This window comes from Entelurus aequoreus, linkage group LG08, assembly GCF_033978785.1.
Source record: "Entelurus aequoreus isolate RoL-2023_Sb linkage group LG08, RoL_Eaeq_v1.1, whole genome shotgun sequence".
Lineage (NCBI taxonomy): Eukaryota > Metazoa > Chordata > Actinopteri > Syngnathiformes > Syngnathidae > Entelurus > Entelurus aequoreus.
The window spans coordinates 66,320,326-66,337,556 of NC_084738.1; the positions used below are offsets into that span (position 1 = coordinate 66,320,326).

General features: G+C 29.7%; 1 protein-coding gene across 1 annotated transcript in view; it reads right to left on the reverse strand.

Annotated features, from left to right (window-relative positions):
* The window catches only part of LOC133656165 (ankycorbin-like), a gene marked incomplete at its 5' end in the record, with an annotated part of 28,749 nt that overhangs the window by 8,944 nt on the left and 2,574 nt on the right, over positions 1-17,231 (reverse strand). Inside the window, 10 exons of the mRNA XM_062057068.1 lie at positions 1,798-1,893; positions 2,229-2,324; positions 4,937-4,999; positions 5,104-5,190; positions 7,164-7,189; positions 10,702-10,883; positions 10,941-11,047; positions 12,175-12,245; positions 14,591-14,648; positions 14,733-14,797. Coding sequence (XP_061913052.1) covers positions 1,798-1,893; positions 2,229-2,324; positions 4,937-4,999; positions 5,104-5,190; positions 7,164-7,189; positions 10,702-10,883; positions 10,941-11,047; positions 12,175-12,245; positions 14,591-14,648; positions 14,733-14,797 — 851 coding nt within the window. The remainder of the gene's footprint in view (positions 1-1,797; positions 1,894-2,228; positions 2,325-4,936; positions 5,000-5,103; positions 5,191-7,163; positions 7,190-10,701; positions 10,884-10,940; positions 11,048-12,174; positions 12,246-14,590; positions 14,649-14,732; positions 14,798-17,231) is intronic.

Here is a 17,231-nt window from a genome sequence, read left to right on the forward strand (position 1 = left end):
GTGACTAGGAAGGTAGAAGGTGGGAATTGAACCCCATGTGACTAGTAATAATAATAATAACAATAATAATAACAAAAACAATACTAACAATAATATTAGTAATAATAATAATAATAATAATAATAGTAATAATTATATTATTAATATTAACACTGATAATAATGGTACCAATAATAATATTAGTAGTAGTAGCAGTAATAATAATAATAAAATCAATAAAATAAGAATAGTATCAATAGAAATAATAGTAATAACAATAACAACAATAATATTAGTAATAATAATAATAACAATATTAGTAATAATAATAATAATAATGATAATAATAATAATAATAATGATAATAATAATAATAATAATAATAATAATAATAATAATAATAATAATAATAGTAATAATAATAATAATAATAATACTAGTAGCGGTAATAATAACAACATTAATACAATAATAACAGTATTAATAGTAATAGTAGAAATAACAATAACAACAATAATATTAGTAATAATAATAACAATAATATTAGTAATAATAATAATAGTAATATTAATAATTATAACAATGGTATTCATAATAATTATTATTATTATTGTAATAGTAAAAATAATAATAATAATAATAATAATAATAATAATAATAATAATAATAATAATAATAATAATAAAAGTAATAATAACGACAAAATATAAAAATAATGATAAAACATTATATTTTCAGTAATTAGGGACGGCGTGGCGAAGTTGGTAGAGTGGCCGGGCCAGCAATCGGAGGGTTGCTGGTTACTGGGGTTCAATCCCCACCTTCTACCATCCTAGTCACGTCCGTTGTGTCCTTGGGCAAGACACTTCACCCTTGCTCCTGGTTAGCGCCTTGCATGGCAGCTCCCGCCATCAGTGTGTGAATGTGTGTGTGAATGGGTGAATGTGGAAATACTGTCAAAGCGCTTTGAGTACCTTGAAGGTAGAAAAGCGCTATACAAGTATAACCCATTTATCATTTATCATTTATGATAATAATAATAATAAAATAATTGGTGCTATATGTAAATGGTGTAAATAAAGATGTAAATAATAATACTCATATGGATTCTTCATTCATCACTCCAAGAAACGTTTGTAAGTTTTACAATGTAACTAAAACAATTCTTACTTACTAAAGCGTCCCGTGTGTGATGTCTGTAGGAGTGTTTTCATGCATAATTGTACTGGTAATGTTATCAAGCTAGCGTTGTTAGCATTGGCTAATATGCTAACATGTTTACAAGTGTCTGTGTTACTATTATTCACTTACAATAGCATTATTTTTGTATTGTTTCAGTTTCACAAATGCCTTTGTAAATTCACCAAAAACGTCACCGTGGAGTTATTGAGTCTGTTTAGCTAATTGAAGAGCTAGCTTGCGCAGCTCTTGGGTCCATGACGATGACTTCTGTTTTGTTTGATTAGCCGTTTTACTGCCCTGTTACGGACACCGTTTGGAAACAATGAAGGTATGTAAATAAAAAACATTTCTGTGTAAATAACTAATTTCACAATGTATATATCTGCGACTTATAGTCCGGTGCGGCTAATAAATGGGGAACAGTTTTCTTCTAAAACTTGGTGGGTGCGGCTTATATACCGGTGTGCTCTATAGTCCTGGAAAATGCGGTACATTCTTTATATATTTTGTGTTAAAGGCCTCTTTTCATGTTGCCCTCAGTCTCCTCTTCATTAAAACATATTTTGCCCGTCTTACATGCACAAGTTAATAAAAGAAAGGTATGAACGTCCTCCAGTCAGTACTTTTTCACGCTACCTCGAGTTTTGCCGCCAGCTGCTGGTTTTCCAAAGTGAGCACGCTGACGTGGTCTTGCAGGGCCGAGACGAGAGCAGAAGAAGGCGCAGGCTCCACCTGCAATACACGTGATTATTTGTACCATTGATAGAATATCTTGCAGGCTTCCAGGAGAAGACAGCAGAAGTGAGACCATGGCAGCCAGTCAGGAAACTAAAGACAAGTTCTGACATGCAAGTCTGGCTTGGACCTCCAAGAATGCTGAACAAGCTCGTCTCAAAAGACTAAAGTTGCTTTTAAACGCACGAAACATGAATCTTTCATAAAGAAATAGAATTGTTAAGTCACAATGGACACAAGTTACAACGTCAAGAAAACACAAAGAATGTTGAAATAAAACAAATGATTGATCATCTACATATAAACCAGCTTGGTGCGTTTTTTTTCATCACCTGGACGTCCGCTTCAGGACAAGCTGCCGCGCTCCTCGAGTCGTCCATCGTCTCCTGCAACATTCTTCTGTGGTCCTCGTCGCCAGCTTCGTCCTCCTTTAAAGGGGGAGTGGGAGGGGACGGTGAGAAGGGGAATCGTAATCATTTACGTCATGTGTGTCACACTCAAGCCCACTTCATTTTATACGGCCTGGAAAAAATCAAGTACATTTTTTCTTACCAAGTGTATTCCTTTTTTCCATTTAGACAGAAAAATATATTCTTTTTTTACGTTTAGACAAAAAAATATATTCTTTTTTTACGTTTAGACAGAAAATATATTCCTTTTTTCCATTTAGACAAAAAAATATAATTTTTTTTTTCTATTTAGACAGAAATATTATATTCATTTTTTCCATTAAAACAGAAAATTATATTAATTTTTTCTATTTAGACGGAAAATTATATTCCTTTTTTCCATTTAGACAGAAAAAAATATTTGATTTTTTCTATTTAGACGGGAAAATATAGAATTTTTTCCATTTAGAAAGAAAGATATAGTTATTTGTTCCATTTAGACAGAAAAACATATTCCTTTTTTACATTTAGACAGAAAAATATTTTCCTTTTTTTCTATTTAAAAACAGAAAAATACATTCCTTTTTTTAATTTCGACAGAAAAATATATAATTTTTTTACATTTAGACAGAAAAATATATAATTTTTTTCCCATTTTGACAGAAAATTATATTATTTTTTTCTATTTAGACGGAAAATTATATACATTTTTTCCATTTAGACAAAAAATATATTATTTTTTCCAATCAGAAAGAAAAATAGTTATTTTTTCCATTTAGACAGAAAATTGTTTTCCTTTTATCCATTTGGACAGAAAAATATAATTATTTTTTTCTATTTAGACAGAAAAATATATTAATTGTTTCCACTTATACAGAATATTTTATTATTTTTTTCTATTTAGACGTAAAATGATATTCCTTGTTTCCATTTAGACAGAAAAATATATTTCACGGTAGTTATATTTATTATTTAGACCCAAAACACACGTCAAAAGTGGTAAAGGAATGGCTAAATCAGGCTAGAATTAAGGTTTTAGAATGGCCTTCCCAAAGTCCTGACTTAAATGTGAGGACAATGCTGAAGAAACAAGTCCATGTCAGAAAACCAACACATTTACCCAAACTGCACCAATTTTGTCAAGAGGAGTGGTCAAAAATTCAACCAGAAGCTCGTGGATGGCTACCAAAAGCGCCTTATTGCAGTGAAACTTGCCAAGGGACATGTAACCAAATATTAACATTGCTGTATGTATACTTTTGACCCAGCAGATTTGGTCACATTTTCAGTAGGCCCATAATAAATGCATAAAACAACCAAATTTCATGAATGTTTTTTTGTGACCAACAAGTATGTGCTCCAATCACTCTATCACAAAAAAATAAGAGTTGTAGAAATTATTGAAAGAGAAAAAGACCATTACTAGGAAATGGATATTCCAGGAGAGCCCAATTTTGAAGCAATGGATGGAAACAACAATGGACATATATAAAATGCAGAAGATAACTGCCTTTATTAATTATAAATTGGAGAATTTTACTTCATACTGGGAAAACTGGGTCAACTATGTCACGCCCCATAAGCCTGACTTAAATTTTTCGAATTAGTGATTGTACTGCTTAAAAAAAAAGGATTACTCCCCATATGTGTATATGTTTGTATGTATATATATCTCTCTATATATATATATATATATATGTATATATATGTATGTGTGTGTGTATATATATATATGTATCTGATTATATATTTTTTTATTTATTTCTGATTATTATTATTATTAATGTATTATTATTTCTTTTTTGTTTATTTAATTGATGTATTTGTAGATATTACTTTGGGGTGGTATGGTTGGGATATAAACAAAAAATATTTAGACATTTAGGGCACACAACAGATATATGATGTATGTGAATATGATGTACCGGTAATGGATAGGAATATCTGATGCTGGATGTCAATAAAAATAAAATGAAAAAAAAAAAAAAAAAGAAGAAATTATTGGAAACTCAAGACAGCCATGACATTATGTTCTATACAAGTGTATATACCTTTTCACATATATACATGTACACACACATATGTATATACAGTCGTGGGCAAAAGTTTATACAGCACATATATATATGTATGTATATATATATATATATATATATATATATATATATATATATATATATATATATATATATATATATATATATATATATATATATATATATATATATATATATATATATATATATATATATATACATACATATATATATGTGCTGTATAAACTTTTGCCCACGACTGTATATACATATGTGTGTGTACATGTATATATGTGAAAAGGTATATATATATATATATATATATATATATATATATATATATATATATATATATATATATATATACACATTAAACATATATATATGTGCTGTATATTTATGTCTATATGCAATATTCCAAAACAATACAATATGTCACAGTGTACATAAAAATAAGGGCCTTACATACAAATACTGCATAATGAAATGTAATAGAACATGTATAATAATATATGATAAGATGCAGTAATAATCTACAATATAATATATGATCATGTGCAGTAATAATAGCTGTATGGTGGAATGGTGGCCTCTGACTGTGTGACGTTTGCTGACCTTACAGTTGGACCTCTTGTCGCTGTTGTTGGACGAGACGCAAGGAGAAGAAGGAGCAGACTTCTGCAGGACAAAGTGATATGATGATATGATAATATTTCAGCTGCTAAATATTAATAGGACAAAGCACATGACACACAAACACACACGACACACACATACACTACCTGCAGTGTACTCATGGGAGGTGGAGGTGCTTTGCGTTTTTTAGGAGTTGACACCTGTTCCTCACCTGGCAGAGCTACTGCATCATGCTATGGCGGGTGAAGGGGGGTGGGGGGGTCAAGGAGCCAAGAGAGAAGCTAGTTGAGTGGCAGCTAGTTGAAGGACATTCAATCATTGAGAGGAAAATGGTGAAAACATGGAGTCATCATCTCAGAAACGTTCCTTGCTAGCGAGCATATTTGCTCCTCTGCTGACATGCGCACAGCCCAACATGGCATCTGTAAAGCTGCACTCACACAGGTGCAGTAGCTACTAACTGGTATTAATAATAGTAATAGATTTGATTTGTTCTGCACTCTACATTCAAACAACAAATGTCAAAGTGCCATGCGAAACGTGCAGACAAGAAAATTATCTTTTCTCTTTTGTACCTCCAACTAATTCCACTCATACTAATAATAAATGCTAATAAGAAATGCTAATATGAAATGTTAATACAAAATACTGATAATAAATGTTAACAAGAAATGCTAATATGAAATGCTAATAAGAAATGTTAATAATATATGCTGATAATAAACGTTAATAAGAAATGCTAATATGAAATGCTAATAACAAATGCTAATAATAAATGTTAATAAGAAATGGTAATTAGAAATGCTAATTAGAAATGCTAATTAGAAATGCTCATAAGAACTGTTCATTAGAAATGCTAATAAAAATTGTTCATTAGAAAAAAATTATAATAATAAAAGCTAATAAGAATTGCTAATAACAATTGACAAGAATATTTTCTCTCCCCTTTGGTACCTCCAACTAATTACACTCATGCTAATAAGAAATGCTAATAAGAAATTATAATATGAAATGCTAACAAGAAATGTTAATAATAAATGCTAATAACAAATGCTAATATGAAATGCTAATAATAAATGCTGATAATAAATGTTAATAATAAATGTTAATAAGAATGCTAATAATAAATGTTAATAATAAATTCTAAGAATAAATGCTAATAATTAATATGAATATGAAATACTAATAATAAATATGAATATGAAATACTAATAATAAATACTGATAACAAATGCTAATAATAAATGGTAATAAGAAATGGTAATTATAAATGCGAATAAGAAATGCTAATAAGAATTGTAAATTAGAAATGCTAATAAAAAAGGCTAAAAAGTAATGGTAATAAGAAATGCTAAAAATTAATTCTAATAATAAAAGCTAATAAAAAATGCTAATAAGAATTGCTAATAAGAAATACTAGTAAGAAATGCCCATGAAAAATGCTCATAAAAAATGTTAGTAAGAAATGCTAGTCAGAAACGCTAAGAAGAAATGCTCATAAAAATGCTTATAAAAATGTTATTAATTAATGCTAATAAGAAATGCTAATAACAAATGCAAATAACAAATGCTAATAATAATGTTAATATTAACTGCTGCGGTTTCTTTCGCTGCGCCTTTCTGAAGAAGCTGCTTCAAATTCAGGCCCGTTTAGTCCGCAACAGTCCAAGACAAGCTTGTAAAATCCTGGAGGGTCTAACTAATAATCAACTATGAATTCTATATGAGGAAATATGATGTTGAACATGTGTATGAATTATCAATGTTGACTACAACAATCATAAACATAATGAAAATGAATATGTGTATTAATTATTAATGTTGACTACAACAATCATAAACATGATGGAAATGAATATGTGTATTATTAATTAATGTTGACTACAACAAACATAAACATGATGAAAATGAATATGTATTAGTTATTCATGTTGACTACAACAAACATAAACATGATGGAAATGAATATGTATTAATTATTAATGTTGACTACAACAAACATAAACATGATGGAAATGAATATGTATTAATGATCAATGTTGACTACAACAAACATAAACATGATGGAAATGACTATGTATTAATTATCAATGTTGACTACAACAAACATAAACATGATGAACATGAATATGTATATTCATTATTAATAATGACTACGAAAAACATAAATATGATGACATGCACGTCAATAAAGTCATGTTCTTACCGCAGCACCTCTGGCAGACGTGACATCTGCGAAGGATGTGACACAAGAAAATAATTACTAATATTGCCTATGTATATTGTCATTCATTAATAACAACACTGATTGTCAATGACAAATTACTAATATTGCCTATGAATATTGTCATTCATTAATAACAATACTCATTATCAATGACTAATAACTAATATTGCCTACGAACATTGTCATTCTTTAATGACAATACTAATTATCAATGACTAATTACTAATATTGCCTATGAATATTGTCATTAATTATTAACATCCCTAATTATCACTGACTAATTACTAATTATGAATATTGTCATTCATTAATAACAATACTAATTATCAATGACTGATTACTAATTATGTATATTGCCATTCATTAATAATACCAATGCTAATAATAATTGTTGGTATTTTAATAAATAACAATAACATAAATTATTAATAAGAACTATTATGGAGTGGAATTACTGCCAAAGCTCCACAAACACACAAACATGTTTTTACTCACGCCCAACAAATGTGCAGGTAAAAATTATTTTCTGCAAATAAAAAAAACTATTTTGTTCAAATAAAAAAGAAAGTTATTTTGTCCATAAAAAAATTGTTTTTATTTTTTTAAATCGACTCAGCAGCACCACCTGTCGTTGTAGAGTGTAAATTACAGGTGGTCTGAGTGCAAGTGTGGAATATTACTGGCAAAAGTTTTAACTTGAAAATCGTTTATTTTATTGAAAAAAAGGTTTTGGTACTTGCAAATCATTTATTTAATTGAAAAAAAAAAGATCTTTTTTTTTACTTGCAAATAATTGTTTTAATACTTGCCAATCATTTTCATCATTTACGAAAATGGTTTTAATACCTGAGAATCTTTTTTTTTATTATTATTTTTTAATTTTTTAAATGTATACTTGCAAAAACTAGTTTGTTTTACTTGCAAATCGTTTTTTTAATTAAAGAAATAATTATTTCAAATCGTTGGTCGTTAGTGAAAACACTAGAGTGTGTTTGTGGAGCTTTCACTCCCCAAAATATAATAAGTCATACACTGATTGAGACATCCTAAGTAATGACGCAGTATCTCCAGCAGGGGTCAGCGTTGGCTGTAATCACTCAAAATGAGCTATTGCGCAACACTGGCATAGTCTCCATTATGATGATCATGATTATAGTGATTCTTTATGATGATAATTATGATTGTATTGATTCTTTATTATGATAATTTTGATTGTATTGATTCTTTATTATGATGATTATTATTGTATTGATTCTTTATGATGATCATGATTGTATTGATTCGTTACTATGATGATTATGATTATAGTGATTCTTTATTATGATGATCATGATTATAGTGATTCTTTATTATGATAATTATGATTGTATTGATTCTTTATTATGATAATTATGATTGTATTGATTCTTTATGATGATTATGATTGTATTGATTCTTTATTATGATGATCATGATTATAGTGATTCTTTATTATGATGATTATGATTGTATTGATTCTTTATTATGATAATTATGATTGTATTGATTCTTTATTATGATGATTATGATTGTATTGATTCTTTATTATTATGATTATGATTGTGTTGATTCTTAATTAAAATGATTATGATTATGAGTTTGATTCTTCATTATGATGATTATGATATTTATTCTTTATTATGATTATGATTGCATTGATTATTCACTATGATGAATATGATTGTATTTATTCTTTATTATGATGATTATGATTGTATTGATTCCTTCATTATGATGATTATGATTGCATTGATTCTTTATTATGATGATCATGATTATAGTGATTTTTTTTATTATGATTATATTGATTCTTTATTATGATTTGTATGATTGTATTGATTCTCCATTATGATGATTATGATTGTGTTGATTCTTTTATTATGATTATTATGATTGTATTGATTCTTCATTATGATGATTATGATTGATTATATTGATTCTTCATTATGATGATTATGATAATATTGATTCTTTATTATGATTATGATTACATTGATTCTTTACTATGATGATTATGATTGTATTGATTCTTTATTATGATGATTGTATTGATTCTACATTATGATGATTGATTGTATTGATTCTTCATTATGGTGAGTATGATTGTAATGATTCTTCATCATAATGATGATTATGATTGTATTGATTATTCTGCATTATGATTATTATGATTATATTGATTCTTTATTATGATTATAATGGTTTTATTGATTCTTTATTATGATGATTATGATTGTATTGATTATTCATTATGAAGATTATGATTATGATTGTATTATTTTTTTCATTATAATTATCATGATTGTATTGATTCTTTTTTACGATGATTATGATTTTATTGATTCTTCATTATGATGAGCCCAGGATGTCGTTGTGGCTTGTGCAGCCCTTTGAGACACTTGTGATTTAGGGCTATATGAATAAACTTTGATTGATTGATTGATGATTATGATTGTATTGATTCTTCATTATGATGCTGATCATTGTATTGATTCTTTATTATGATGATTATAATTGTATTGATTCTTCATTATGATGATTATCATTGTATTGATTCTTTATTATGATGATTATGACTGTACTGATTCTTTATTACGATGATCATAATTTTATTGATTCGTTATTATGATGATTATGATTGTATTGATTCTTCATTATGATCGTAATTGTAGTGATTCTCCACTATGATGATTATGATTGTATTGATTATTCTTCATTAAGATGATTATGATTATATTGATTCTTCATTATGATTATTATGATTTTATTGATTCTTCATTATGATGAATATGATTGTATTGATTATTCATTAGGAATATTATGAATGTATTGATTCTCTATTATCATGATTATGATTGTATTGATTCTTCATTATGAAGATTATGATTATGATTGTATTAATTCTTCATTAAGATGATAATGATTGTATTGATTCTTCATTATAATGATTGTGATTGTATTGATTCTTCAGTATGATGATTATGATTGTATTGATTCTTTATTATGATGATCATGATAGTATTGATTCTTCATTAAGATGATTATAATTATATTGATTCTTTATTATGATGATCATGATTGTATTGATTCTTCATTAAAGATGATTATGATTGTATTGATTATTCATTAGGATGATTATGATTGTATTAATTCTTTATTATGATGATTATGATTATATTGATTATTTATCATGATGATTATGATTGTATTGATTTTTCATCATGATTATTATGATTATGATTGATATTGATTCTACATTATGATGATTATGATTGTATCTATTCTTTATTATGATTGTATTGATTCTTCATTATGTTGATTATGATTGTATTGATTCTTTATTATGATGATCATGATTACAGTGATTCTTTATTATGATGATCATGATTACAGTGATTCTTTATTATGATTATATTGATTATACATTATGATGATTATAATTGTATTGATTCTTCATTATGATGATTATGATTGATATTGCTTCTTGTGTTTGTCTCACCAGACAGTTGTTGCGTGCGAGCAGCACTGAGTGCAGCTTTGATCTCACAGCTAGCGGACACGTTAGCATAATGCGCTACGTCGTGGCCTTGAGCGTCCACTGCGGAGAGGGTCGCTCCTCGCTGGACCAGAACTTGGATGACGGACACAGCGTTGGACTCTGCGGCGAGCATCATGGCGGTCCTGCAACATGTTGTTGTTCACTCTGTGCTCCTTGTGGCGTCCATGTTGACTGCCTACCTGCCGCTCTTGTCACAAGTGCCTATGTCAGCGCCACGGTCCAGCAGAACGCTGCACACCTCAGCATGGCCGTGCGCGGCTGCCAGGAGCAGGGGGGCGTGGCCGTCCTGTGGGAGAAACCAGTGGGAGGTTCAATTGCTGTGTGCCGAGAGAAATCACACACACGCGTGAAGAAGCACCACAGTTAGGATGGGATGGTGTCATGTATCGCAGCTGCAGGGATATTTAATGTTCAGCTAACCTCACACGCGACCTTTAACCTGAAACAAAGGTCTGACTGGGATAGGCTGAGAGGACTTGACAAGTTCTGAACTGGATTAGTAACTTACTCTTCAAGCTTTTCATAACAAATGACTTTGAAGTGATACACATATCAAAGCCTCTAATATTGGCCGATACTGATAATGGTCCAATACGATATCAGCAGCAATCATACATACTTGTATTATTCAGTAGTGTGGAATGTTAGAACAGGTTTGATCAAATGCAATGAGTCAAACAGAGAACAATGGTAGTTATGAAAAACACTAACATATTTATTATTAACCGTCTAGAATGGACTTTCTGTCTTTGAGTTGAAGTGGAGTGATAACTGTTGTTTTTTTGTAAGACCTTTGTGGTCACAATCATTTATTAAGTTAGGATTATGACAGTAAATTAATTGATACAGACACGTTTGTTACTGGATACTTTCTACTATGTCTTGGAAACTTTGTATGTGTAAGTAATATGCAACTACAATTATTTAATACTTGTTTGTATTGACAAATGTCACATTTTATTGTTCAATGATTATTACTTATGTCTAGCTTGTGTGCTATTGTGTGCTTAGCTGTTGTGTAGATGCCTACAGCCTAGCATGTTTCATTTGGTAAATGACTTTAGTAAAATAGAATAAATTGCGTGTTTATTGGAGGACATTTAGATGTTGTATAGCACATCTAAATGGGATACAACATCTAAATGTAGTGGAGACCACCGCAGACATTTTGTCGCCACTGGAAGGGAGACCACATGTCTGCGGCTTGACAATGCAGTTCTCACAGTACATGCTGCCCCCCATAGTAGTAGTAGTAGTATGTATACTGTGTACATGGTGTACTCCATTCAGTAGTAGTAGTACATATACTGTGTACACACTGTACTACAAAGAGTAGTAGTAGTAGTAGTACACGGGTGCGGGCATGTACTAATGTTACTCAGCAGAAAGAGAAGGAATAAATAAAGTACGTACAGAATCTTTAAGGTTAACGGGACTTTTCAGCTCACAAAGAAAATGGACGGTCTGGATCTTCCCACCAAGAGCTGGAATGAAAGAAAAGCGACAATAATTACATATGAATATTAATAATAATACATATGTTATGTTCATGTTTAGAGCTGGAATGAAAGAAAGTAGACAATAATTACATATACATAATAATAATACCTATGTTATTGTTCCTGTTTAGAGCTGGAATTAAAGAAAGTAAACAATAATTACATATATGATAATAATAATACATATCTTATGTTCCTGTTTAGAGCTGGAATAAAAGAAAGAAGACAATAATTACATATAAATAATAATAAAACATATGTTATGTTACTGTTAAGAGCTGGAATAAAATAAATTAGACAATAATTACATGTATAGTAATAATAATAATAATAATAATAATAATACCTATGTTATGTTCCTGTTTAGAGCTGGAATAAAAGGAAGTAGACAAAAATTGCATATATAATTATAATACTACATATGTTATGTTCCCATTTAGAGCTGGAATAAAAGAAAGTAGACAATAATTACATATAAATAATAATAATACATATGTTATGTTCCTATTTAGAGCTGGAATGAAAGAAAGTAGACAATAATTACATATACATGATAATAATACATATGGTATGTTACTGTTAAGAGCTGGAATAAAAGAAAGTAGACAATAATGACATATAAATAATAATAATACATATGTTATGTTACTGTTAAGAGCTGGAATAAAAAAATTAGACAATAATTACATGTATAATAATAATAATAATAATACCTATGTTATGTTCCTGTTAGAGCTGGAATAAAAGAAAGTAGATACAAATTGCATATATAATTATAATACTACATATGTTATGTTCCTATTTAAAGCTGGAATGAAAGAAAGTAGAAAATAATTACATATAAAGAATAATAAAACATATGTTATGTTACTGTTAAGAGCTGGAATAAAAGAAATAAGACAATAATTACATGTATAATAATAATAATAATAATAATAATAATAATAATACCTATGTTATGTTCCTGTTTAGAGCTGGAATAAAAGAAAGTAGACAATAATTACATATAAAGAATAATAAAACATATGTTATGTTACTGTTAAGAGCTGGAATAAAATAAATTAGACAATAATTACATGTATAATAATAATAATAATAATAATACCTATGTTATGTTCCTGTTTAGAGCTGGAATAAAAGAAAGTAGACACAAATTGCATATATAATTATAATACTACATATAGTATGTTCCTATTTAGAGCTGGAATGAAAGAAAGTAGAAAATAATTACATATAAAGAATAATAAAACATATGTTATGTTACTGTTAAGATCTGGAATAAAATAAATTAGACAATAATTACATGTATAATAATAATAATAATAATAATAATAATAATAATAATAATAATAATAATAATAATACCTATGTTATGTTCCTGTTTAGAGCTGGAATAAAAGAAAGTAGACACAAATTGCATATATAATTATAATACTACATATATTATGTTCCTATTTAGAGCTGGAATGAAAGAAAGTAGAAAATAATTACATATAAATGATAATAATACATATGTTATGTCCTGTTAAGAGCTGGAATAAAAGAAAGTAGACATTAATTACATATATAATTATAATAATAATACATATTTTATGTTCCTGTTAAGAGCTGGAATAAAATAAAGTAGACAATAATTACATATATAATTATAATAATAATACATATGTTATGTTCCTGTTAAAAGCTGAAATAAAAGACAGTAGACAATAATTACATATATAATAATAATAATAATAATAATACATATGTTATGTTCCTGTTAAGAGCTGGAAAAAAAGAAAGTAGACAATAATTACATACATAATAAAAAATAATACATATGTTATGTTACTGTTAAGAGCTGGAATAAAAGAAATAAGACAATATACATGTATAATAATAATACAAATAATAATAATAATAATAATAATAATAAAAGTAATAATACAAATAATAATAATAATACATATGTTATGTTCTGTTTAGAGCTGGAATAAAAGAAAGTAGACAACAGTTACATATATAATAATAATAATACATATGTTAAAAAGCCCCCCCGCGACCCCGAAGGGAATAAGCGGTAGAAAATGGATGGATGATGGATGTTAAAAAGCCCCCCCGCGACCCCGAAGGGAATAAGCGGTAGAAAATGGATGAATGGATGGATGTTAAAAAGCAGGTATCGATGTATTTTTTGCATGTTGGTATCAACTTGTATTAAGGTATTGATTGTAATTGTTTATATTTAGAATTCATCTAAATGATGTTTTACAACATTCAACATTAATCCTCAATGAAATAAATTAGATTGAAGTAAATAAACACCAAAAACAACAAATAATAAGACTTACCAGCGTGATGCAAAGCTGTCCTTCCCGAGCCGTCAAGTGCGTCCACAGGACATTTGTTCTGCAGGAGGATGAGTCAAAGTGAAAGTAAAAGTGTTTGCAAACATTAAACTCTCACACTTAACAGCAGACTTGAAGGTGTCACCTGAAGGAGCTTCCTGCAGCACTCCACATGATTGTTCTTGGCTGCCAGGTGTAAAGGACTCACACCTAGACATAGAGACTTGTTACCTTTGAAGGAGCCAACAGAGATGCAAAAGGACTAGATTTACTCTAGTCTGAGCTACAAAACCCAAAACCAGTGAAGTTGGAACGTTGTGTAATTCGTAAATAAAAACGGAATACAATGATTTGCAAATCCTTTTCAACTTATATTCAATTGAATAGACTGCAAAGACAAGATATTTAATGTTCCAACTGAGAAACCTTTTTTTTTTGCAAATAATCATTACTTAGAATTTTAATGGCAGCAACACATTGCAAAAAAGTTGGCACAGGGCATTTTTACCACTGTGTTACATGGCCTTTCCTTTTAACAACACTCAGTAAACGTTTGGGAACTGAGGAGACCAATTTTTGAAGCTTTTCAGGTGGAATTCTTTGCCATTCTTGCTTGTACAGCTTAAGTTGTTCAACAGTCCAGTCCGGGGGTCTTCGTTGTGGTATTTTAGGCTTCATAATGCGCCACACATTTTCAATGGGAGACAGGTCTGGACTACAGGCAGGCCAGTCTAGAACCCGCACTCTTTTACTATGAAGCCACGTTGTTGTAACATATGGCTTGGCATTGTCTTGCTGAAATAAGCAGGGGCGTCCATGATAACGTTGCCTGGATGCCTGATGGCAACATATGTTGCTCCAAAACCTGTATGTACCTTTCAGCATTAATGGTGCCTTCACAGATGTGTTAGTTACCCATGTCTTGGCACTAAATACACCGCCATAATACCATCACAGATGCTGGCTTTTCAACTTTGCGCCTATAACAATCAATATGGTTCTTTTCCTCTTTTGTCCGGAGGACACAACGTCCACAGTTTCCAAAAACAATTTGAAATGTGGACTCATCAGACCACAGAACATCTTTCCATTTTGCATCAGTCCATCGTAGATGAGCAGCCCAAACCTATTAATCTATAACATACTAGGGTGTTGTTGATAAATGGCTTTCGCTTTGCCTAGTAGCTTATTGCCTAAGTAGACGATTTTAACTTGCACTTACAGATGTAGCGAGCAACTGTAGTTACTAACATGAACGTGTTCCTAGCATATGTGATCAGAGCATATGTGGTAATATCCATTACAGACCAGATAGAGTCCTGAATATCGTCTTGATGCAGTACGCCTGAGGGATCGAGTATTCTCCAGATTCTCTGAACCTTTTGATGATATTACAGACCTAAGATGGTGAAATCCATAAATTCCTTGCAATAGCTGGTTGAGATGTTGTTCTTAAACTGTTCGACAATTTGCTCACACATTTGTTGACAAAGTGGTGACCCTCGCCCCATCCTTGTTTGTGAATGACTGAGCATTTCATGGAAGCTGCTGTTATACCCAATCATGGCACCCACCTGTTCCCAATTAGCCTGTTCCCTGGGGGATGTTCCAAATAAGTGTTTGACGAGCATTCCTCAACGTTCTCAGTCTTTTTTGCCACTTGTGCCAGCTTTTTTGAAACATGTTGCAGGCATCAAATTCCAAATGAGCTAATATTTGCAAAACAATAACAACGTTTCCCAGTTCGAACATCAAGTAACTTTTCTGTGCAGTCTATTCAATTGAATATAGGTTGAAAAGGATTTGCAAATCATTGCATTTTGTTTTTATTTACGATTTACACAATGTGCCAAGTTCACTGGTTTTGGGGTTTGTAAATGAACACTTAGCGTCTAACAATCTCTTTGAACCCTTTCAGTCCGGTTTCAGGGAAAATCACTCTACGGAGACAGCCCTCGCAAAAATGACTAATGATCTATTGCTAACTATGTTGCTGCTACCTGATCATAGCGCTAATTTCGATACCTTCAATCATAACATTCTATTAGCACGTATCAAAACACATATTGGTATGTCAGACTTAACCTTTTCTTGGTTAATAATACCACCTTAACATTTGACAACAAAACAATTATACACTTATTTAATAATACCACCTTAACAGTTGACAACAAAACAATTACACACTTGTTTAATAATACCACCTTAACATTTGACAACAAAACAATTACACACTTGTTTAATAATACCACCTTAACATTTGACAACAAAACAATTATACACTTATTTAATAATACCACTTTAACAGTTGACAACAAAACAATTACACACTTGCTTAATAATACCACCTTAACATTTGACAACAAAACAATTATACACTTATTTATTCATACCACCTTAACATTTGACAACAAAACAATCATACACTTATTTAATAATACCACCTTAACATTTGACAGCCAAAAAATTACATACTTATTTAATAATACCACCTTAACATTTGACAACCAAACAATTATACACCTATTTAATAACACCACCTTAACATTCGACAACCAAACAATTACACACCTATTTAATAATACCACCTAAACATTTGACAACCTAGTACACACTTATTTAATAATACCACTTTAACATTTGA